The sequence below is a fragment of the Sander lucioperca genome, chromosome 14 (assembly GCF_008315115.2).
Source record: "Sander lucioperca isolate FBNREF2018 chromosome 14, SLUC_FBN_1.2, whole genome shotgun sequence".
In the NCBI taxonomy this organism is placed as follows: domain Eukaryota; kingdom Metazoa; phylum Chordata; class Actinopteri; order Perciformes; family Percidae; genus Sander; species Sander lucioperca.
The window spans coordinates 28654519-28681382 of NC_050186.1; the positions used below are offsets into that span (position 1 = coordinate 28654519).

At 39.8% G+C, this 26864-nt stretch overlaps 1 protein-coding gene across 4 annotated transcripts in view; it reads right to left on the minus strand.

Annotated features, from left to right (window-relative positions):
• LOC116034708 (WD repeat-containing protein 7) overlaps positions 1–26864 on the minus strand; it is a 169372-nt gene that overhangs the window by 6002 nt on the left and 136506 nt on the right. For all 4 annotated transcript variants that reach the window (XR_004101187.2, XM_031277389.2, XM_031277390.2 and 1 more), the window contains 5 exons: positions 20166–20283; positions 17878–18027; positions 16532–16614; positions 10910–11009; positions 163–267 (listed from right to left, as the gene is read on the minus strand). Coding sequence is in view for 3 of the 4 variants with exons in the window: in XM_031277389.2 (XP_031133249.1) it covers positions 163–267; positions 10910–11009; positions 16532–16614; positions 17878–18027; positions 20166–20283 (556 nt within the window). In the remaining variant the exon portion in view is untranslated. The remainder of the gene's footprint in view (positions 1–162; positions 268–10909; positions 11010–16531; positions 16615–17877; positions 18028–20165; positions 20284–26864) is intronic.

A 26864-nucleotide genomic window follows, 5' to 3' on the forward strand; every position in this document is an offset into this window, starting at 1 on the left:
TTCAAAACTAGGAGTAGGAAAAGAACTCTGAACAACTGTTTACTAAAGCAGAATGAATGTCACCTGTGATGGCTGAACTTAAAAAACTAAATCTTTAAGACTCAATGTTATCTGTATTTATGTGTGTGTGTGTGTGTGTGTGTGTGTGTGTGTGTCATTCACCTGCCAGAAGGAGATGTGGCTGTCAGCATTTGAGTACGTTGCCAGGTAACGGCCATCAGGGGCGAACGACACTGCTGTGATAGGACCCTTATGACCATGGATGTTCTGGAGTGGGAAAGAGAAAGTGAAACAGACTCATTAAACCAAATAAACCATTTTTTACAGCAGCTAAACTCATGTATCTTAGCGAAAACTCTTGTACAGGCACAGGTTCAGTGAATCATTTAAAGAGATTTATTTCACATTACTGTGTTTGTAATAAAAATCAGGCTCAAATCCAGTAAAGAAAACAATTCCCAAAGAAGAAAAACAAAGAAGCTCCCTGCTTGCAAAGAGTGATGTGATGTAAACATGTGAGTCTTAAGAAGAAAATGAATACATCATGTAAAACAGGTGAACAGTTTTCATTGGAAATACTTTTTACCAAAAAACAGTCCCTAGGAAAGGAAAGGGAAATAACCAAATATTAATGCAACAGCAACAACTTTAAATCAGTACACAGTACACCCAATGTACTACTATGATACAGTACTACTGCTACAACTAATATTAAACCGACCTAATTGCAGCTTCTACAGTGCTTTGTATGAAAATAGAAATGAAAACAGTTGCTTTTAGATAAAACTGATCGCTGTTCAGTAGGGCTAGGTATCGTTAAAAAATATTCAATACCGGTACCGATACCAATACCGTGACTTCGATACTAGTTCCTAAAGGATACTTTTTTTCGATACCAATTTTATAAAACAAAAATAAATTACAACATTACACGTTACGGCACAAATCTTTTTATTTTTCAGCTCCTACTACGTGAGCCTGCCTCTGTGTGTAATGTTAGAGCAAATCACAGACATTATTAGATCTTGGTAGAAGCATGCTGCCTGCTGATTGGCTTACTGACGCTGATGAGATTTACTCCTTATGTATTGAAATCGGGTATTGAATGACAAAGCATTTTTCGATACTCAATGCTTTAGAGGCAATTTGGTCAGTGCCTAAAAAGTATTGAATTCTGTACCCAGCCCTACTGTTCAGCGTATTGTTGTTTAGATTATTTTTCTTTTACAATGCAAAAAAAGTTGTTTAATAACTTGTTTTTAATTTTTGTTTTAATATTACTGTTTTAACTGTTTAACTGATAGTATTAAGTGGTCAAAATTCTTATTGTCAGTTAACGGTTAAACGATTATTCATTAACATCCCTAGGTACAGTAGATGCACAGACAGACAGGCTTCATCAGTTGCAACTCACACGTTTGTGTGCTTACCACACTGCAAACATGTCACATCCAAACATCAGAATGAAGACATGACTCTGTCCACCGCCCTAATGTAAAACTTCACGGCCTCTAGAGTCACTGCAGTAAACTGTTGGTAACAACCAATAACACCACAGCAGTGTATCGATCCTGATATGGGTGTTAAAAATATTTTGCCAACACCCCCTGTTGTCTGGACAGGATGCACAGACCAAGAGTCCCCTGTACTATTATACTAAAAGAATATTATAAACTTGCTGTGCTAACTCAAAGTAGCTACAACATATGTCACTATATGATAAATAAAAACTAAATATAGTATGAGGTATAAATACAAATACTTAGTAAAGTAATGTTTGTATTAAACTGTAAAGCACTAAACCCTATCAGATATGTACTAAGTCACAATATGGACTTTATAGGAATATTAATCAGGGCCTGAAATGATAAACTAAGTCAACTAGTGCTCTAGATTTTTATTTTTTGTATGTTTCTGTACTTTCAAATACTGCTTTTGTTTTTTAAATACAGTCCTGCCCTTACATATCAAGTTCAGTTATGATATGTCTTTTCAGTCTTGTTACCGCTGGCTTTGCATACAGCTGCTGGTCTCAATTTCATCAGATAATGAAGTGTAACACAGTGTTATTGAGGTTTTATAGAACCTTTTCACAGATGAAAAACAGACTGGGAAAAATAGCCACTTTATAGTATCAAAGTAGTTTTATAAAAAAAAAAAAAACGTCAAACTTCTTCATAATGTTCCTCATCACCCATAGTAGCTAAGGACAGCAAACGCTGAGTTTTCCACACGATTCCTATTGCTGATGAATCTACTGAAGCAGCAGCAGCTCGCGGTTCAAACCCTGACTTCAATAAATCCTATTTTGTAATAAAGATGAGATAAAGAACACATTTTGGTCCTTGTTGAAATTTCATCGAGGCATCTCAGAAAAACTTGTTTTGCCGCCATGCCGCCCAGATTTTCCTTGACAGTAAGTGTTTGGTTTGGACGAGTTAATTCCATCAGATGAGAGGCAGCTTCTGGTCCAACAGATGCTGCCATTCGCCTCCAGAACTCAGGGGACAAAATAAAGCGGCGCTGCGCCATGTGTAACACAATAAACAGTCCCACCAGATGCAGGGTGTGTAACGCAATAAACGCCCTCTCAGAAATCCCCACCTCTGCCTGTGACTGGGATTACAAACTCCAGATAAGATTAAGATGCGTTGCCTCAGGCATCCAGACCATGAAATAATAACGCGTCTGTGGCGATTAAAGCAGAAAAATAATAATAACGCAATGAAATGAAAATCTCATCTTTTTAATTCGTTCTCTCTCTCTTCCTTTTAGGGGAAATCCTATTATTACCAGCAGTATTGGCTGAGAAAAAGCTGAATTTTTTGGATTGCATTCCAGCCTGTATTCTGGTCTACCTCTCTTTCTTTCCTACCTCTCTCACCTTTTTACAATTCCTTTTTTCAACCTTCTTTCTATCCTTCACCTGTGTCAGTCTTTCTCCTCCATTATTTTCTATTTGGCGAGATCCCAAATCACATTTACCATCGCTAAGGACGTTAAAGGCAAAATGATCAAAAGGCCAACAGAGTGGACACAGTTTGTCTGCAAACATTCATCAGCTCAAACCAAATAATCTTTAAGCTGATGAGAATTAAATATGACACCAACATCTAGTTTTTAAGATCTAGATGACTGAACTTCAAATGCCTTTTGAAACTGTGTATTCATTACATTCATTTGGCATCTGGGGTTTATTGTCTTGCTCAGGCACAATTAGACATGTGGAGCTGGGGATTAACTAATCTGTTTTACCACCTGAGCTACAGCTGCTTAATAATAACGTATATGTATTTATATGAATTTAAAGACATAACCAGGAAATACAAATATGAATTGGAAAATGTAATTAGTTTATTATGAATTATCAAATGAAAAATAAAAGGAACAGAAATATGTGTATAGAGAGAGAAACAGGTTGCAGACCTGTTTAAATGTGCATCAAATATTGATGCTTTCATATATATTTAGTATGTGTGTGTGTGTGTGTGTGTGTGTGTGTGTGTGCGTGCGTGTGTGTGTGTGTGTGCGTGTGTGTGTGTGTGTGTGTCACGGTGGACTGCCTACCAAATCAATCAGCCTATCAGAGAGCAGTGAAGCACACTGAAACCATTTACAGCACTCTGTACTTCAATACACCTGACGCCTGGGGGACTCGACTGTGTATGTGTATGTGTATGTGTGTGTGTGTGTGTGTGTGTGTGTCATACAGAAGGCTCATTCCATCTTATTTCCATCCTGTGACTAAGATTGACAGCTCTAAAACCCCGCCTCTTCTATGTTAACCAATACAAAGGTTTTTTTCACAGAAAGTTGCGTCACACATTGTGTATTACATTTTTTAGTGATGTTTCTGCATCTACCATAAGTGTTACAGTAAATCATTTTTTTGGTTTAAAACCCACAAAAAACCCATTGCATATTCAAACACTTTATATTGATGTGTTATATTAAGCTGCATCATGTAGAATAGGCCACATCAGCCAAGGCTGGAGCAGATACTGTAAATACAAAAGCAGCTGGATGTGTGTAAGCTGGTCCAGTTAACGTTGTACAGAACAGCACAAACAAACAGGAAGTGTGAATTCAGTTGTTACCTGGATAGACAAATATAAATATTCTATTATTATATATGTTGTGTGAATGACTTGTAGTTTTCGGTCTGCATTTTTTTTAAGCTTATTCATAAATGTTAATAATGTTGTAATGTAAAAGAGGTGCAATACTGACTTCAGCCTACACCTCTTTGATCAATCGGTTTCAGAAGTCTGTTGGTTTTAATACGAAATGATAAAAATGCTAACAACTGAGTACAGTAAGTGCAACATTTACGGCTAACCAATTCTGTTGGTTCCGACAGGGAATGCTAACAGTGCAAACTGGATACCAACAGAACTACAATTACAGCTAAACAAGTGTGTTTTTTTGTATAGGTAATGCTAACATTGCTTACAATTGGGTAGAGATAGCACTACAATAACTGTACAGCTAACTGAGTTTGCTGGCTTTAGTAGGAATGCATCCAATGCAGATTCATTATGTTGTGAGCAGACAGATACACTACTGTTTCCAGTTTTAAGAATTGTTTTATTTTTGTTAACTTAAAGACCCAAATAAATATCAAGATCAGATCAGAAGTTCATTTTGTGGTAGGTCTGCAAATGTGCAAGCCTTAAACTAACAATCCTAAAGGTGGATTTATAAGTGCGTTGAGGGGTTGAGGCATAGCTGTGCGTGGAGCCAGCGAGGCTTTTCTCCAAGTATCTGATGCGCTGGATGCTGTTGATAGTAAAGACAACATTAAGCAAGTTCAAGAACAACTCAGTAGTCTTCCCCTATAAGTAACACACATCTCGCAAAACCGTCCCTGTTGTGGTGATGATATCAATGGAAATCAGACGCTGAGCTATAAATCAAAACCCATGCCATGGGTACCTATGGTAAGACTGCAGTTAACCCCTTGCATCAAGTATAAATCTATCTTAAGCACATGCGATTATTCAGTGTATGGCCAGCTACACTGATGGGCTGTGCAGTGGGAGGTGTTAACTGTGAGGCAGAGCTACACCTTTTAGTTGCAGCACGTTTTCTCTGGTGTGAGTGGTTACAGAAAGAAACAGATGCAGACAGAGAGAAAGATCAGTCAGTTTGTTTCTTTGTGTTCAATTAGTAGACTCAGTAGTCTATTAAAGAAGCAGAGCAAGCAGCTGGACAAAAACACACACACACACACACACACACACACACACACACACACACACACACACACAGAGTAATGCAGCTTACAAAGGGCTGTTCACGGAGGCTGATCAAAGCTGTGGCAGATGGTCATGCAGGGACTAGCTAGCTACAGTTGGACAAACGTTCATATGCACGCAGTCACGCACGCACTTACACACACATGCACGCACACACACAGACGCACGCACGCGCGCACGCACTCACACACACACACACACACACACACACACGCACGCACGCGAACAAAAACTCTGCCTCTCATCTCCTTCCTCTTCTCCCTTTGTATCCCCTTTCTCCCCTCTTATATCCTCTTTTCCTTCTTTTAATCCATCATCCATTCTTAGGACCATCTCTTGATTTTCTTCATCTCTCTTTTTTAATTCTCGCATTGATTAAAATGAGCTAGAAATCAAAGTGTTTCATTGGGCAATAAATCTGCCTACTGACTAAGCAAGGCTCATCGTACAGATTTGACAGCGACTGTTTATATAAAGAGCAGATTTTAACCCAGATTGTATGTTGCTATTCATCCAAAAGTTTACACGGTTCTGTGGACATGTTACAACTTTATTTCCACATTGAAAACTTGTCTCTATTGGAATTTGACTGATTCTGACAGCTGCTGTTGTCTGTGAAGGAGGACACCACAACAGGTTGTAAAGCCACCTTTCAGGTCTACAGGGGGTGAATGTTAAGTATCACTGATAAATAATAATAAAATTAACGTCTTTTTGAAAAGCATTAAACGTACAATATGTAATTTTCTGCCGCTAGAAGTCTCTCAATCTAAACAGACTTTTGATGACGTCGTGAAGTGGCATTATGCACGTTGCCGATTAATATATCTGTTCACGGATGGGTTTATCCGTTACAGTTTTATCCACGTTACGTTTAGTAACGTTTAAGCATGTCATTCTGATAAAATAGCTGCAGTTTTCCCACATGATTATGTTTTCTTGATTTGATTTGTTACTGGTAGTTGACCAGTTAGTGAGCAAGCAAGCTAACATTAGCCAGCAGCTAAAACCACAATATCACAATTAATTTCACGTCAGTGTCACTTTTTGGATGTTTTCAGCACCGGGGGGGAAAGGGTTTGTTGTAACGTTACTCATCACCGCAGAGAGACTTACTTCGCGGTTGGGGCTGAGCTGTGGCCCCTGAGATAACGGCTGAGGATACGCCTACATCCATGGGATGGCTGCCGGGTGTTGCTGCTGGAATTCTCCCCACCTTCACCTTTTGTCTGCAGGACAGTCACCATTTCTGGGTCAAACGTAACTGTAAAGAAGACCGCTAAACGCTAAAGGGGGGAGAATTTCAGCACAACACCGCGGCGACAGACGACTAAATGTAACATCCCGTGTCATTAAAATAAAATAACAGATTTCTCTGGGTTTGAACATTGTTGGAAACATTTGGGATAGTGTAAGTAAACAACTCAACAAATTATATAACATAGGTATAGTCGTTTTTAGACCTTTTAATGCAGAAATGTTACATATTTACCTTTAAGCGCCAAGAAGGGTTTTGGTTTGAAGCGTTTTCACAGTAAGAGGTTTTGTAAAGAGACATGCTTTTAGATTTTCTCATTAATTCTTGAGAGCAAACATTTTTGACATACTATCCCTTTTTTTACCTCAGCGTTATACACAATAACTTGGCGTACTATTAGGCCTGTCACGATAACAAATTTTGCTGGACGATAAATTGTCCCAGAAATTATTGCGATAAACGATAATATTGTCGTTCTGAGACCATTTTCATCTAATATAATGATAATGACATAATAATGCAGGTACACCTTTTCAAAGATCAATCAACTTTTATTTCTAAAGAATATTTAACACTGGAACTGGAAGACATTTTAAATATCCACATATGCCTTTGATCTCCTTTAGTATGTCGTCTTTCACGCTGTTGTACAGTTGTGGAATTGCCGTTTGTGACCCGTATGTTCTCCCAGGTAATTCATACTGGCTGTCAAATGTTTGCAGCATTAGTCGAGTGTTTGTGATAGACTACAGACTCTGTACTGCATTTAACAATTATTTATTAAACACTAAATATTAAATTTAAATAATACATTATATCTATTTCTATGTGACTATCTGCCACATGGCGAGTAAATGTTTGTACCAAAATACAGTGCCTGACAAAAGTCTTGTCGCTTATCTAAGTTGTAGGAACAACAAATAATAACTTGACTTGTAGTTGATCAATTGGAATCAGAAATGGTTTATATGAAAGGCAAAGGCTTCTAGATTATGCTTATTATACCAAAATAAAGGTTTGTATCATTCATTGAGTTTTATCATTGAATTAGGACAGAAAGGTCAGATTTGGCTTGGACAAAAGTCTTGTCGCATACAAAAATACAGCAATGTACGGTAGAAATTATACTTTATTGTGAATACACAAACATGCTAAAATAACATCAGAGCGTACGTAAAGTCATGGTGCCTTGGGAAAAAGAAAATGAGCTTGGAGGACTACATCCATACGTCTCGGCAATGACTCAAATAACATATTGATGAAGTCATCTGGAATAGCAAAGAAAGCAGTCTTGCAGGACTCCCAGAGTTCATCAAGATTCGTTGGTTTCATCTTCCAAGCCTCCTCCTTTATCTTACCCCAGACATGCTCAATAATGTTCATGTCTGGTGACTGGGCTGGCCAATCCTGGAGCACCTTGACCTTCTTCGCTTTCAGGAACTTTGATGTGGAGGCTGAAGTATGACAAGGAGCGCCATCCTGCTGAAGAATTTTCCCTCTCTTGTGGTTTGGAATGTAATGGGCAGCAATAATTTGTTGATACTTCAGGCTGTTGATGTTGCCATCCACTCTGCAGATCTCTCGCACACCCCCATACTGCATGTAACCCCAAACCATGATTTTTCCTCCACCAAACTTTATTTTGGTATAATAAGCATAATCCAGAAGCCTTTGCCTTTCATATAAACCATTTCTGATTCCAAATGATCAACTACAAGTCAAGTTATTATTTGTTGTTCCTACAACTTAGATGAGCGACAAGACTTTTGTCAGGCACTGTAGTTCTGTTTTTCAGTCTTCATTTTGGCGAAGGTGCAGCTATACTTTCTTCTGCTCCTCTGCAGGTCGGAGCTTCGCGGGCGGGCCGACGCACGCACGCACGCACGCACACAAACAGACGCCAGCCACCACGTCACTTCTGTTTACTGATAGCTAGCGTTTACCTTAGACTAATTTATTAGCTAGTAAGTGGCGATTTTTGACAAGCAGGTAACGGAGTCTCAGTTCACCGTCCGGGAGCCTCTGACACACTGACAGCTGTAGGCTTGTACCGGTTAATGTTCTGTGCATTGTCGGACACATACAGCAACTTTCCTGAAACCGCTTGCAAGACTGACAAGTCCACAGCGGCGTTTATGTCCGTGCCTGTCTCCACCGCCTCCACCTGCAGGTTGTCAACTGCGTGGTTTGGAATGAAAGGGAGAAAACCGGACGCCGAGTAACACGGCGGATATCGCTCATATACGTCTTCTTTTTTTGACGGCGCCTTAACGGCAAAGTGCTGCGGAAAACCCCGCTCCAACTACTCGCATTTTCTCTCTCTCTCTCTACTACTACTGCACAAGTGTTTTTCGATACAACAGAAATTGTAAGGTGTCACCCAACTGCAGTAAAAGTCTCTCATTTGCAGCTCTATTGAACGTCTGATCACCACAGTTTCTTGTCTTCACATTCCTCCCTGTGATATTTAAAACTGATCTGCAGACAAAGAAGGTGCAGACAAATACCAGTGTTTTTAATGTAGACCTATATGAACCAAGGACTTGATGATCATGGTCACTGACCAAAGCTACAGTAAGCTGCTTCATAGTCTCGCATTGCCAGACCTTCCTCCACAGCACTGCGGAGGGTCTGGCTAGTCCACACAACATAGTCTAGCTAGCTGTCTGGATTTACCCTGCAGAGATCTGAGGAGCAGTTAACCACAGTCCTCATAAATCAACCAGAGTTTAAAATTACAACACAAAGAAAGCTGAAGGTAACAGACATCTGGCCGAAAAGAGGGACATCCGGCGGAATTTCCGACGGCACCGGAGCAATCCCGGAAGTGGAATGTCGTAGATATAGACTAGCTGCTTCACAATAACAAGTCTAACACTGTTCACACATACAGTATTAAAGTATCAAAAAAAATCTGAACTAGACATTTCAATCTTGTGGCAGCACTAGAAAAAAAATCAAGGGATCAAATAGTCAGTAGAATTTATCCCCTGGAGTCCATGAATGTCTGTACAAAATTTCATTACAATCCATCTAATAGCTTTTATGATATTTCAGTCTGGACCAATGTAGTGGACCGAACCAACTGGTTTTGTATTCCCTAAAGCCATGCCACTAGCTTTAGTAGATTGTTATTGGCATAACTGCACAGATTTAAATACAGCTCTGAGCAAAAAGGATGAGACATAGTGAGTTGCTATGCCCTATAACCATACTGTAATTCTGTCTGTTGTTAATAGAATGGTCCTCACTTTTGACAACATTTTATGGCATTAAAAGATCGTATAAATGTTGATTCCAACATAATTTGGTTTCTTTCTTGTTGAAATAATTGGGCCAGACTTGAAAACATGTTTCAGTAAGTACCAAGAATCAATAAAAATCAGAACAAATAAAACCTAAAAGATATCCAGCCCTATTAATGAAGGAGATAGTTTTATCTTACTCTACATTTGAAATGAAATGCTTGAAATGGTTACAGCGCGCGCATACACACACGCACGCACGCATGCATGCATGCACACACACACACACACACACACACACACACACACACTGTTTAAACTGTTTCCTTCCACAATGCCATTATCAATTAACTGTTAATTACTGTAAATAACACTCAAAGGAAAAGTGTCTTCTGTTTTTAGACCATGCACACACACACACACACACACACACACACACACACACACACAAACTAAATGTCGGGTGAACAGGGGCCAGTGCTGTTATCAGATATAAATGACCCCCTGCACCAGACCAGACTGCTCAGGTTACTGCAAATCAATACGCAGCAAATTACCAACAAACACACGCACAGAAATACACACAAACAAAGGCAAGTAGCACACACAAATCACATACACTACACAATCTCACACACAATAAAACATAAATGTGTTCAAAGATTTAAAAAAACGTGATAAGAGAGTCACTGCTTCATCATTAATCAATTACTGAGAGAGAAAAATACGTCGAGGCAAAACTCCTCTCCTGCTTCCATCTTATTTTCTCCTAATTTTCTCTTTATTTACACCCATTCTTACTGCTCTCCTGTAATTAGATGTAATAAATCCTTTTCATGGCTGTACAGAAATTTTTTTAAGATAGGTAAGAAACAATTGGACAGGGGAGTTGGACAGATGAATCAAATGATGGACGTTTGATGATAGACTGTAAAAAAGACGAAGGAGAAGAGGTTCATCAGATGGATGGATGGTATATGGATGAATGGATGAATGATTAAGCAAGAGATGGACAGAGATGGATGGATGGATGGATGGATGGATGGATAAAACTGTAAAAGCAGGCGAAAGCTTGACTTGGCTTTTTCTTCCTGTTGTAATCAAACAATAGAACTAATTAGATGAGCGGTGTAGAGTTTTTAATGTACCTGGCATTTTCCGGTACGGACATCGTAGAGGGCCACTGAACCCTGGCGAGCTCCAACAGCGATGCGGTGACTGCGGTCACAGTAACCAACCATGTAGAACCTGAACAAGTGGACAACAAACCCAAGTTAATACATTAACATTCAACTGGGCATCATCTAGAAGAAGAAAGAAACAGGAAGATTTCAAAAGACAAAGAATTAACAATCACGCTGTCGTTCCCATCAAACTAAAACCCCAAGAAACAACTGAACTTTGTTTCTTGTCAGCTAAGCAGTAGTAGAAAATACGATTGCATAGAGATAAACTGACATAATCTTAAAATGTACATTCTGTACAAACCCCTACTGTTAATTAGCTGGGTGACCAACTTGATTTTAAATGGGTTGCAAAAGTCCACATTGCATGGAATAGACAAATAGACAAATCTACTCTTAAAAAAGGTCATGATTTGAAGACAAACCAAGAAGAAAAAAACAAGTAAAGACAACTATTAGGGGATATCAAAACTTATGGCCTGATAGACTTTTGCACAACAATCCCAGGTGCTGCCATCCTTTTAGTCCCCTGTGGCCCAAATGGATTCCTACTGGTGGTAGACTTAAAGTGGACATATTATGCTTTTCCGTATTTTCTGTCATATTTTCAATGTTATAATGTTGGATTTTCATGTTAAACGTGGCCAAAACTCAAATTCAAATAATGAGGTAAACGTATTTTAGAGAAATCCCTGTGAGCTAAAACGTTCAGATTTCCAACTGTTCTGAACGCTCCGGTTTCAACAGTTTTTTCTACCCTCGGCTAAGTGTTACGCAACTCTAAGCCGGACTATGATTGGTCATCTGCTCCAGGAAGGCAGGACTGGAGTGTTTTTTTTAAGACACTGCGATGTTAACATTGTTGCATGTAAATACATGCTAACGGCAGTAAAATGTCATCTTGGTTGCCAGTGTTGTTAAATTCTCCCCACTTCCGAGTCACATTACTCCTGAAACATTTTCTGTTTATGTAGTATTTGGTTTAAACGCCTTTATTTTTGACAGTAGAAAGTGCTGCTATATTCTATTAGTGTCCTATAACTATAGCAGCTACATGGCTAACAGCAGTAAACAATGTCATCTGGGCTGCCAATGTTGTTAAATGTTCCCCAATTCCGGGTCGCATTACTGCTGAAACATGTCCGATTGGGTAGTGTTTGGTTTAGAAGCCTTTATCTGCGATTATTGATGTTAGAAAGCGCTGCTTCGTTCCATTCCAATCTAACGTTAGCATACTGTTAACTATTAAGTAGCTGTATGCTAACGCAACATAATCTTGGCGGCCAATCCTGGTCATTTCTCCCCAAATTCTTTGCTGTTGGGACATGTCCGGTTGTGTAGTATTAGGTTTAGAAGCCTTTATTTGTGATTTTTCACAGTACAAAGTCCTGCTATATACTCCGTTGCAGTAGCTCCAGCTGATACTAGCTAGTGAAACAAAACTGGAGCGCACCGGAGATTCCAAGAAACACTTTGGCCAATCAGAGCAGACTGGGCTTTTTCGGGAGGAGGGATTAAAGAGACAGGCGCTCCTACAGAGTGTCTCATACAGAGGGTGAGTACAGGTGCAGCCAGTGGCGTAGTTTAATGTACTGTAGTGGGTATACTGTACCACTTTCTTTTTCTTGGCTCTGAATGGGCCTGGGGGGGCATATCAAAGTGTGGGGTCTGGGTGTCCTCCCCTAGGGTTATTTTGAGCATCAAAGACTAATTTCCTGCATTCTGATACACTTTTATGCACCAATCTATGGTGGGAATACCTTTATTTAGCCTATGAGAAGGAAAACACAGATGACATTCAACATAAAATATATCAAAAATAGAATGGAATATAAAGCAGTAAGGTACCTAAGCCTGGATCACAAAAGTTGACCCCAAAGCAACGTGGACAAAATAAAATAGGCCTCTTATATTTGTTAAATGTGTGGTGAAGGGAGGATGCTGGCGTTAGTGTAGGCGGAGCATTTGGGCCCGGTCGCTACGCACACACTACGCACTGCGCTCAGTGAGGAGCGGGTCGATGAAAAATGAGAAAAGTTTCTCTACATGTTCTGGCTAGTCCACACAGCATTCTGTGATGGGAGAAAAACGTGCTCTGGTTTATTGGTATTTCTTTAAACCAATCACAATCGTCTTGGGCGGTGTTAAGCTCCAGACACAATGACGGTGCCTCTGCAAAATAACCTCGGAAAGGAAATTGTTGGAACGTGTATGTTCAAAAGTTGTTTTAGTCGTGCAACAGAAAACTCAGATTGGACAGATAGTCTAGCTAGCTGTCTGGATTTACCCTGCAGAGATCTGAGGAGCAGTTAACCATAGTCCTCATAAATCCACCGTAGTTTAGAACGCCAACACAAAGAAAGTGGAAGGTGACAGACATCCGGCCTAAAAAGAGGGGCATCCAGCGGAATTTACGGCGGCACCTGAACAGTCCTGGAAGTGGAATGTCGTCGATATAGACTAACGTTTTGCTGACGTGTCTTACTGACAGCCAGTAGGGGATTCCAAAGCAGATAGCTCCAGTGGGTCAGAGCTTCACTTTTGGGCTCTGATTTGGGCAAAGGCCTTTTTTTATATGAGGTTTAATCAAACACTGTCTAGTTGAAAATAATCATATTTATGGGCAGCAAAGAGCTAGAGCTGGCCACAAACCAAGAGGCCTTAATTAACATAACCACATGCCACAAACAAAGTTGGGAACTTGACTTTGGTGTTACACTGGAAGACCAGATATGGAACAAAGTATTAAACCATGCTGGACAAATAACTAAATCAAACAAATCATATGAAATACAATATAAAATTATTAATAAGCTGCATGTGACTCCTTTAACTCAAAGTAAATATGACACATGTACAAAATTTTGTCTTAAATGTAAAAAGGATACAGGAACCTATTTCCACTTAATATGGTCCTATCCTTTAATTGCAGCTTTCTGGTCTTCGGTTGTTCATGAAATTGAAAAATCTTTTGGGATTAAAGTTCCACTGGATCCCAGCCTGTGTATCCTTGGCGTAAATAACTGTGTGCCGGTAACAAAAATAATGTCCATAATGCTATATGCTGCTCGCCTTTCCATTCTTCATGTTTGGATTAAAGAACACTCTCCTACTTTAACTCTTTGGCGCGAAAAACTTTTGTCACTGCTACCATATGAAAGAAGGCATAATGTACTGGATGGAACTCTGGATACGTTTGTAAATGACTGGTCTCCCCTCAAAGATTGTTTTGGCCATGAATGGCAAGCAATAACATGCATTAATATGGATTGAAAAGAAGAAACCCCCCCAAATAATGTATTTAAATATGGTCTACGGTCTGTATAAAACCTGAGAATGTATGTATGTGTGTATGTGTATACATATATGTGTGTATGTATGTGTATATATGTGTATATGTATATGTATATATATATATATATATATATATATATATATATATGTGTGTATGTGTATGTATGTATATGTATATATATGTATATGCGATGCCTGTGTATACATGAAGTACAAAATGTACACTGTTAACTAACTAAATGTAGACGTAGTAGACCTGTAAGAACTATTTATTTATTTGCTGTGCTTTTTTTTTTTTTTTTTTTTTCCCTCCTGCTCTTTTGTTTTTCTATGTTTATGGTAAGAAGAAAAATGTGAAAATAAACAGTTTATAAAAAAACCACATGCCGCTTCCCACATAGTCCTGTCAGTGATTCCTTAGCACAAGGCTGGCTTTTTGTCTGCTACTCCCCTGTAACCAGTTGCTGCTGGTGCTCACCATGTAAACAGTGATCACTTTAGTGAGAATATTTAAGAAAGGGGTCTGCCTTTTGCTGATGTCTCTTTCTGACAGCCAGTAAGGGGTACCCAAGCAGAAGCGCGTCCCTTGTGGCTCTGGCTTGGGCAAAGGCTTAGCTTGGGACCAGGTTCAGTCAAAGATTGGCATGTCTAGTTTCTTGAAAATGTCACTTTATTTGGTTACACTACTTGAAGGTATCTACATAAGAGTGACATGACACTGTCATGGACGTGTCATAAACATTATAAACAAGTCATAAACGTTTATGACATAACGCTTCTTTTAGTAAATGTCATTCGGTTTTTGTCATGACAAGTTAGGGTTAGGGTTAGAGTTAGGGTTCATGTGTCATGACAGTGTCATGTCACTCTTATGCAGATACCTTCAAGTAAAGTGTTACCCTTTGTTTTTCTTAAACTTATTGGACCTGCACAACATGAAAGCAGGCAGCACCAATGACTATATTCCATTGCTTTTCCACACATAAGCAGTTCAAGTTGTTTGCTTAGCAGAAAGGTAAGGCATGGTAATGCTACTGGGAATGGAGTCATTGGAGATTAAATCACCAGATTTTTCCTACTCTCTCATTTTTGTTTTGAAACTCAACTCTTCTGTCGTCAGCTGACATCTAGTAACAGTGTCAGGCCAAGAAAAGGGGGGTAGGATATATAGGATAGAACAACACAATGTAATTCTGCTAAATAAATCAAAATAATCATTATTAATTTAACTTGTTTTCTTTTTAAACAAATTGTATTATTGTATACAATACATATTTTCTATAGGCTCAGTCTGGCACTTTTTAAAAAAAACAATTCCAGTGCTGGTTCAATGGTACCAGAATTTTGGATAGGCATCATGGAAACATTAGTTGGTCATGTGACAAGAGCTGAAAACATTGGCAGAACAGGGAGCCAAGTAACAGTACTCTGATCCAATGGCATCACAATTGTCAGATTGAAAGCACTCTAGCCCAATGGATTGGGCCCCTTTCTAGGCCCGCCACTGGTAGAGTTTAGATTCTCGGCCCAAGCCCGAGCCCGATTATTTTCCGCCACATCCTCGGGCCGGGCCGGGCCGGACCCTTGATCAAGCAATTTTTTTTTTTTTTTTATCCATTACCTTATTATCCTATTTGGGTGGGGAGATAGCTATGCCATAATCAGAAATATTATAAATATATATAGGCTATATAAAAGTAACAAATGTGTACAAAAATTAGGCTGCAGTTACAAAATGCAGCACTTCATGCGCGGAGTCTCCTCCTCTCGCACGCATCACACCGGGCCTGCTGTGTGCTGTATTGTGTATCTTAAGTGCAACATGGAGCTTGAAGATGTAAAGAAAAAAAGCAAAACAGGAGAATTAACTTTGAACAAGTGTGGAGGAAAGTCAGAGGTATGGAAGCAGTTTAAACAAGTCGTGGGCAGTGACAACAATATGTTGTTCATCACTGTTTCTTTTTTTTTTTTACGTTTCTTCATTCGGATCCATTTGCGATCCGTTCCATTCTAAACAAACAGCGCAGTTTACAGGCTTCGTCCTTGTTGTATTATTCTAAACAGATTTCTGCAGTTCAAACAACTCTGAATTGTAGTTGAGAACGTCAGTTATAACGGCCCACGTATTAAAAAAATGTCGGGTTTAAATCGGGCTCGGGCTCATAATTACAGTTAATGTGTCGGGCCGGGCCGGTCTCGGACGCAACGTGCTCGGGCAGGTTCGGGCTTGATTTTTTGGGCCGATCTAAGCTCTAGCCCCTGAGGCTTGTTGGCCCATAGACACACACTTACTTGCAAATAGCAGGGAAACACTCCTGCAGTCCTTTCTTCTTCACCAGAGACCCTTCAATACAGTACATGATGATATCCATCACCTGAAGAAGAGGAGGTGAAGAGGGGAGGGGAGGAGAGAAGGAGACGAGGAGGAGAGAGAGGAGGAATAGAAGGAGGTGATGATACTTCCCATTAGGGCTGGGCGATATATCGATGATATATCGATATCGGGATATGAGACTAGATATCGTCTTAGATTTTGGATATCGTAATATCGTAATATGGCATAAGTGTTGTCTTTTACTGTTTTTCAAGGCTGCATTACAGTAAAGTGATGTACTTTTCTGAACTTACCAGACTGTTCTAGCTGTTGTATTATTTGCGATTTTTCCCACTTAGACATTATATCCACATGACTAATGATTATTTATCTAAAATCTAAGTGTGAAGATATTTTGTTAAAGCACCAATTGTCAACCCTAGAATATCGCCGCAATATCGATATCGAGGTATTTGGTCAAGGATATCGTGATATCTGATTTTCTCCATATCGCCCAGCCCTACTTCCCATAATGTTGTTTTTTGAAATTTTGTATTGTAGCTATGGAAAATGAATTCAACATTTTTCACAGATGTTGGTAGATGTTTCTAATGGCGTTTTTCCATTACATGGTACCTGCTCGACTCGCCTCGACACACTGTGCGTCCGTTTTCCATTGCAGATTTTAGTACCGCCTCAGCGTGGCTGGTCGTTATGCCGTATCAATGCACACACCAGCGCACAAGTATAAACATCAGGCCACTTGAGCTTGTTTTACAGTTCTGTGGAGGCTCCACATAGAGCTTTCGCTGTAGCCTATGTAAAAGTGGCCTGATGTTTATACTTGTGTGTAGTTAGGCTACGGCGAAAGCTCTGCCGGAGCCTCCGCAGAACTGTAAACAAGCGGCGCCGCAGTAAACTACTGTGACCTAACGCGACACACACACAGAACGTCGAAGGTGTATGTTGCCAGAAGACACATTTTGTTTCAAATTAAGCTGGAGGCAGCAAAAAAACACAGCTGGCTAAACTGTTTAAAAATAGCGGGTTTGTGCTTTCACGTCACCTTTTCGGCTCGCCTCAGCTCGCTTGGAACCTCGACTGAGGAGGTACTAAAAAAAGTACCTGTTAGCAGGTACCAGGTACTTTTTTTCGTAATGGAAAACCAAAAAAGGCGAGTAGAGTCAAGGCGAGTCGAGCTGGTACCATGTAATGGAAAAGCGCCATAAAAGCCAAATATGCAAGTGGATTGTTTTTACTGGGATTGTGGAGAATGCCATCTTCATAATTAGTAGTATAACATGTCATATGTAATAAAGTTTACCTCGACCAGCAGATCCACAACGTCGGCAGGCATTTTCTCTATCAGGATGTCAATCACTCGCAGTATCTCAGTCTTGGCTCTGGCCAGAGTGGTAGTGTGAACGTTCTGCTGCGACTGAGAGTTAGCCTGAGCTGCGTTGTACCGATGAACCTGGAAAACAGACATATACATTTGTTATCAATTAGACATTTGAGGACGTCATCTTGGGCTTTGGGAAAAATTAATCAACATTTCTCACTATTTTCTGACATTTTATAGACCAAACAACTAATCGATTAATCAAGAAAGTAATTGACAGGTTAAGTGACAATGACAATAATCGCTTGTTGCATCCCTACTATTCAATACAATTCAATTTTATTTATAGTATCAAATCATAACAAGAGTTATCTCGAGACTATGAATCAGAGTTGGGAGTAACACGTTACAAAAGTAACGTAATTACAGTAAAGTATTCCTTTTTGCTGTAATGCAGCAATGTAACGGATTACTCATACAATTTCGTTAATGTTATACCCGTTACAATCTCAGTAACGTTGAGTTACAACGTATTTTAACCCGTGGTGTTTTGTTTTTTAAGAATTCACCAACATCGCAACACATTTCGGCAGAGAAAAAAATGTCTGTGAGTGTTATTTCCTGTTGCTGGAATTCGATGGTTGATATGACTGCAGAGACGGATATATTTGCGAGATGGAGTTATTGTGCTGCGTTGAAGCGAGGTGCTGGCCTGTCTCTGTTCCCCTGGTCAGAGCCAGAACCAGAGATGGTAGGCTATGGACATCTATCTCTTAACAGGTAACGGTACGTCAGCGGACAGTCGTGTCAGATATAAACATGTCGGGAATTAATGTTTAGGCTTGTTACACTACTAGCATTACATTTTATCAGCAGTGGAAAGTAGCCTTACTATACTATTGAGTATTTTTATTTTCTGCTACTTTATAGTTCTACTCCACTACAATTCAGAGTCAAGTAACGGCCTCTGTTTTACTTCACTATTTATTTTTATAGCTTTAGTTAGCCTACTTTGTAGATTCAAATTAATAATTCAAAATATTACATATAAATGATGATGTAGGCTATTAAAGTGGATAAAGATGAGACTTTAAGTCCCGTGGTGTAATTCACAAGCAAAGTCATACTTCTGCGGTTATTTTGGTGAAAGTAACTCAAAGGAACGCAAAAGTAGTGTAAAGCGTTACAATTCAGAGACATTAATATTGTAATATTACTCTCGAATGACAGTAACTAGTAATCTATAATGTATTACATTTTGGAAGTAACTTGACCAACACTGATGACAATGTGGTGCTGTGGACGGGGCCACACAGCAAAATGTATTTTAGCCACCTGAAAAAAGCAATATCAGTTAAAGTGTAGGCTATATTGGTAATATTTTCACCGCTTTATCATGCCACCAGACAGCCCTTTCCGACGGGGAACTGAAGCTGTTATATCCTCTTCAAAGCCACCAGACTCCTTTTGGTGTTTTAAAGGGTTATTTTCGAAATTCACCAAAATCACACAATAACACTAGCAAACTAACCGATCGACGCTGTGGTAAACCAGCAGCTCCCGTGTTTTGTGAGGTAAAATTACTGTTTTTGTCAAAGGAGTCTGGTGGCTTTGAATCAGATTCAGTTTTCCATCAAAAAGAGCTGTCTGACAGCAAGGTAAAGTGGTAAAAATAAAATTGTAAATATATCACCTTATTTTAGGTGGCTAAAATACGTTTTTGCTATGTGCCCCTGTCCACAGCAGTACATTGTTGCTTCCAAGCCGGTACTCCTGCACGTTTCTCCAAACTGGGGGCGTGCCAGCCTCCATCTACTGTAGGTAATATACTGACTATGGATAAGTACCTCATGCAACCCCAGTACAACACAACCCCACATAAAAAATCTGAAAATCTGAAACTCTCCCTTTAATCTGCTTCCAAGCTGGGTGTAAAATCAACAATCCATTTTATGAACAAGAGTAGCAAAATGACATTCCAAAGTTAAATTAATTTGTGGCTTGTGGCTTCAGCAGTATGGGTTAGACAAATCAAGTGGTTATCTTCCAAAGTTTTATTATTTTTAGTATAAAATTCCCTCTTTTTGTTACTATCCCTCCACCACAGTCAGCATGAAAACACTGGGCAAAACCAAAAGAGGCAACTTTGTACAAAAACAGGGTTAGGTTACAGCAACACATGATATGTAAAACAAGTATATGGTACCTGATGATTATTTGAAGCTGTTGTTTTTTATGTTTGTGAAGTTGTTTGAACCGATTAGTCTCACCTCTCTTGCAATGGTGGTGATGAAAGCCGGTGGTCGAGCAGTAGCGATGAGAGAGAGGGCATGGCGGGATGAACGAGCGGAATCTGCCGGCGGGTTGAGGGGCAGACCCATGGTAACACTGTGGAGAGAGAGAGAGAGAACATATTTTTTTCATGACAAATCAACATGGAAAGCAAAGATTTAAGTTAGGAGAGACGGAACAAGAGAGGGGGACAGAGGTGTAGGTTAGGTTTTTTAGAAAATGTTCACAAAATAGAGTTTTATTTTTATTTTTTAAAGCAGAGGTAGGATAAAGTAGTTATTCTGCAAGTCACAAGTTAGTCTCAAGTCTAGTCTACGAAGTTCCCAGTCAAGTCAAAGTCCTACACTTTGTTTTCAAGAAAGGTTATCCCGTTTAAAATAGTACACAGCAACAGTACATTTACAAAAATACTGAAGACTTTTAAAAGTGCGTTCATTACTTTCAAATAAATAAAACTGCTCAGGTGTGCCTCAGTATGTTATCTGTAACTTTTGAGCTGTTTTTTGTTGAGCACCAGTCTTAACATCTGGATGGGATATAATGAAGTATCATCTGTTGTCTGTCTGCTTGTCTGAACTACCAAATGCACGTCGCTCTTTCTCGTGCAACCTCATTGGCTGCCGATGGATTGCTTTGCTGCATTTGCTGCTTTTATCAAACATAATTGATAATATTTGGTTGAGGGAGGATATTAAGTCATTCCAACTCAAACGGCTAAAGTCCTAGTGAAGTCACGAATCACTGGTGTTAAAGTCAAAGTCCAAAGTCAAATCAACACCTCTGGTAAACACTGCATTTTGGGGGACAATTTTCAGCTGTGGATTAATCCACATTTGGTGCTCTCGTGAATATTTGGGGCAGCAGGACGGTGTATGTGGGATTGAGTCACAGTGTTGAGTCACAGTGTGACATGTACAGTGTCATAGTAATGAAGGAATATGTCACCCATTGCAACAATAATTTAGCTCTATGGCACAGAGGAAGAAGATATATCAGATTTTGATACACAAACACTACTTGTTAGTAGATACATTCATTGTTGGTTTTGGTCTTTTCATGGGATCTGTTGACAATAAGAGAAATATAGAATATCATGAGCAGTTTCCTTTATAGAGAGATTTGTATAATGATCTAAAAAGGGAGAGAGACATTTGAATAGACAATTTTATAAAGAGCGGAAGAAAACGAGATTAACTGAGAGAAGTGGCAGAGAGATCGAGCCTTACTAATAAATGGAGTGAAGAGATTAGCAGGCAGCTTATAATGTCAAGGCCAAGTCAATGGGAGCCATTCACCAGACGACGGCATAATGGACTCCCACAATGCAACAGGAATTAGACACACACACCCTAACAGCTGGCCACACACCCCTCTGAGAGAGAGAGAGAGAGAGTGTGAGTGAGTGAGTGAGTGAGTGAGTGAGTGAGTGAGTGAGTGAGTGTGTGTGTGTGTGTGTGTGTGTGTGTGTGTGTGTGTGTGTGTGTGTGTGTGTAAGAGACAGAGGGAAAGAGAGGAGAGGCGAGCAAGGCCACCTTGTTAAGAAATGACTCTGGGGAGAGAGAGAGAGAGAGAAAGAAAGAGGAAAGGGAGAGAGAGGGACTGATTGGTGGAGGGACGACCGAGCTGAACAATTCATCTCCTCTGATTACAGATCACAAGCTACAGCACCTGTAATTAATGCTGGTAATATATTGGCAATATATCAGCAATATTGAAATGTTTAATTTCATTTAGAGGGGTGGCTGTAATTGGAAACAGTCACAATGTTGATGTAAGGCAGCAGGAGTGCAAGGAGCTAATTGTACTGAGAATCACTGAGGTTAATAACCAACGTTTAGAACATGTAATAAAATAATCGGGGTTATTATTACAGTCGTAACACACACACACACACTGTCATTGTCATTAATAAAAAAACTAAATTAGAAGCTAAAACTATATGTGGCCACTAATTAGGCCATTTGTACATGTAATGTAATGTGTATGTTGTACATGCAATGTAATTTGTTTATATTCCACATTTATTACTGTATGCCCCACATTGACTGCCGCTGTAAGGCAGCGACCGCTAGTGGCTGTTTTACTTTTGACCGGAGCACCTAGTTTAAGACGGTGAAAATTCACGTAGGGAGGTCGTCGGGGTGGATGGGTTGTTACCAAAACACAGGACATTCAAACAGAGGAGCGGAGTTAAACGGACGTTCGAGTCCCAGAAGCACAACTTAAGGGGATCGGTGTTTTAACCCAAACTACAAATTACAAAATTTTTATAATTTTAACTAGTCGTTTTGGTGCCCGGTGACTTGAACCTGCATCACAGAGACCTTTTTGTGGTTAAACCTGTCACATGACAGGTCGCAGCATCACGTGATCAGCCGTAATTTCGTAAGATATCCTATGTATTGTTGTTGTTGTTATGTGCATAACGAGAATGAGCTGCAGGCTTTAGGTACACGTGCAATCTACTGCAATTTATTACAACAGCCTGGTCATCTTTACAAAGTTTATATGTTAAATTTTTGGTGACAATATCGGAAATGTGTCAATTTTATTTGTGAGGTTATAGCAAAAGATGGTCTTCTACTGAACAGAAATGATAGATATATATATATATATATATATATATATGTGACACACAAACAAAAAGTAAAATTCAAACTAAATAAAAACTAAAACTGCATCAAACTACACTCACCTAAAGGATTATTAGGAATACCTGTAAGATTTCTCATTAATGCAATTATCTAATCAACTAATCAAACGGCAGCTGCTTCAATGCATATAGGGGTGTCGTCCAGGTCAAGAAAATCTCCTGAACTCCAAACTGAATGTCAGAATGGGAAAGAAAGGTGATCTAAGCAACTTTGAGCGTGTCATGGTTGTTGGTGCCAGACGGGCTGGTCTGAGTATTACACAATCTGCTCAGTTACTGGGATTTTCACGCACAACCATTTCTAGGGTTTACAAAGAATGGTCTGAAAAAGGAAAAACATCTAGTATGCGGCAGTCCTGGGGGGCGAAAATGCCTTGTTGATGCTAGAGGTCAGAGGAGAATGGGCCGACTGATTCCAGCTGATAGAAGATCAACTTTGACTCAAATAACCACTCGTTACAACCGAGGTATGCAGCAAAGCATTTGTGAAGCCACAACACGAACAACCTTTGAGGCGGATGGGCTACACCAGCAGAAGACCCCACCAGGTACCACTCATCTCCACTAAAAATAGGAAAATGAGGCTACAATTTGCACGAGCTCACTAAAATTGGACAGTTGAAGACTGTAAAAATGTTGCCTGGTCTGATGAGTCTCGATTTCTGTTGAGACATTCAGATGGTAGAGTCAGAATTTGGCGTAAACAGAATGAGAACATGGATCTGTCATGCCTTGTTACCACTGTGCAGGCTGGTAGTGGTGGTGTAATGGTGTGGGGAATGTTTTCTTGGCACATTTTAGGCCCCTTAGTACCAATTGGGCATCGTTTAAATGCCACAACCTACCTGAGCATTGTTTCTGACCATGTCCATCCTTTTATGACCACCATGTACCCATCCTCTGATGGCTACTTCCAGCAGGATAATGTACCATGTCACAAAGCTCGAATCATTTCAAACTGGTTTCTTGAACATGACAATGAGTTCACTGTACTAAAATGGCCCCCACAGTCAGCAGATTTCAACCCAATAGAACATCTTTGGGATGTGGTGGAATGGGAGCTTTGTGCCCTAGATATGCATCCCACAAATCTCCATCAACTGCAAAATGCTATCCTATCAATATGGGCCAACATTTCTATAGAATGCTACCAGCACCTTGTTGAATCAATGCCACGAAGAATTAAGGCAGTTCTGAAGGTGAAAGGGAGTCAAACACGGTATTAGTAGGGTGTTCCTAATAATCCTTTAAATTCAATTTTATTTATAGTGTCAAATCAAGACAGAAGTTATCTCAGGACACTCTACATAGAGTGTATAGAGTAGGTCTAGACCACACTATGATTTACAAAGACCCAACAATTCCCCCAAAGAGCAATTGTGATTGCTTAGTGTGGGGGGCGATGATAAAACTTCCTTTTAACAGGCAGAAACCTTGAGCAGAACTTGGCTCCTAGGTGGGCAGCCATCTGCCTCGATTGGCTGGGAGGAGGGAGGGAGGGAGAGAGAGAGCGAGCGAGAGAGAGGATAATACCTATAATAATTATAGAAATATGACTCATAATAATTATAGCAGTAGGTATAATTGAATGAAATGACAAAACGCTGCAATTATAGTAGCAGTAAAGATAATAGAACTATGACTAATAATAATACTAATAATAGCAGCAGTGGGCGTCGAGCCGTAAACTGGATTATGAAATCAGATTGAAATTGTTCAACTACTGAATTTACAGTATGTGGAGCTGACAAGAAACACGCACGCACGCACGCACGCATACACACACACACACACACACACACACACACACACACACACACACACACACACACACACACACACACACACACACACACACACACACACACACAATGTTCAGTGTGTGAATCTGGCAACATGACTGCATTCACAGCCAGTATCACGCTGACATTATCCAGTCAATACTGAGTCACACACATACACACAGTGAGGATTGGAAGAATTGATTTGTGTGTGTGAGGGAGGACTGAATAACCTCGATCACATGTTGAGAGTCACTGCTGCAAGAAACCTAGACTGTGTATATGAATGACTGACTGTTTACTGACTGGATGGTTTAGTAACCGACATGCTTACTGACTGGTTTCATATTTGGTTTACTGGCTGGTGTGCTCATTTATACTAGCTTTTTTCAACCGGGGTGCTGTCTGGCTTTGTCAGGGGTGCTATAGAAATGCATAAAAAACCCTGTAACTACAACTTAACTACAACAAAATGCAGATCATTTGGCACCTCATGTTTAAATTTGTCTCACATGCTCTTTTCCTCAAGTCACAACATCAGGGTCAGTGGGCTACTACGCAGTACGTAAATAGCATACAGTGCGATACAGTGTTGTTGTTTTTTCATTACCGCGGGATGCATGCATGGGAAGTATAAGAGGTTTAGTGAAGCGGTCGGTGCACTCAAGTACTGTACAAAAGAAACAAATCAATAGCACAGGTATTAAAAACAGGACACACAACGAGCGAAAAAACAATACAATAAGAAAATCCTAAAGAGATGAGAATACAAATACTAGTAACAAAAACAGGTTGATAATAATGGAAACAATTTTAAGATATACAAAGCCATACAACAAGAATGTCATTTTTAAAAAGAAATATAAAATAATAGCAAGGTGAAAATTAAGTGAAATTAATAAAAGATAAATCATAAAAATAAGCACACAAACTCTTGTGTAGAGGAGTAGGGCCGCCAGAGTGTTCGTCTTTTAATACATTTGAGACTTTGGTGACTTGAGATTTTGCATAGAAGAATTTTATAATTGGTATAATTGAATAGATATCCATTCTGGACAAACATGCCACTTCGCCAAAGCCAGGCAGGATCCGACCTGCGTCATAATGGAAGGCCAGCTGAAGTGTGTTGACCCATGTGGAGAGACCCCTAACACAGGTTTTAATCTACGTTACTGTGTTGCTCTAACTGGGATATTATTGACTAACTGGTTTTCTCAGAGTTTCTGACAGAGTAACTGGATGGGTTTTTTTACTGACTGGTTCAATGGCTGACTTGACCCTCAATGGTTCAATGACTCAGTATGGTGCCTGTGGCAACCCACTCGCCATCTGCTCTACGGCTGCATGCACACTGTCCGCAACAATTATTCCCAGTAACGGTCGTACTTGCGGGAATTGCCATTGCTCTCCAAGACCGCAGTGAGCGCTGTGGAGAAACCTGAATGCAGCACACGGTAAGGTCACTGTTAAAGTAAAAAAAAAAAACAGCATGTTGGCATTCACGATGTCACGGCCGTCACCTCACGATGACCAGTACACGGCTCAAGTCACCTTTTGTCAGCTAAATTTAACTGTAACAGCCGTCACCTCACAATGACCGGTTCCCGGCTCACAGTTTCGTAAGATATCATACAAACCTGTTTATGAGAATGCGTTGTGCCATTGTACAGTATGTGTGTTTTGTACTTGCTTTGTTGTTCTTCTTGTATTATAAACACATTGGCTTTTTTGATTGAATAACTCACCTTTAAATCACCTTTGTGTCACTTATCGCAGTTTGTTTTCAAGTGTGGAATGGGCTTATTGTTGTCTCTTGTGGTCATTGGGGAAGAAAACATCCACTGCAACTGCGGTTCTCACCAGTTTGTTGTCACCTACTGTCAGATACCGAATTACATCCAATAATGCCTAAGTGGGCAGTAATGCTTGGCACACCACAATGACGCAAAGGAGAATCCACACTTAAAAACTTGCTTGGACAGGCAACATAAAGGGAGATTTATGCTTTATTGGAAGTGTTATCAGTGTAACAGTATTTTTCGGTTCTACGATACGATACAACTTTATTGTCAGTTTACACTGAAATTCATGTACGTCTGGTTCCCCACCATTAATAAAGAGCTTCACACAGCCGTGGCCCTAAGTTTTTCTTTGGGAACAATCGGTTATCCCAAACGGAGCTAGGGTACCGAAGACAAACGAGCCAATCATCAACAAGGAATAATGCACAGTCAGCATGGCCA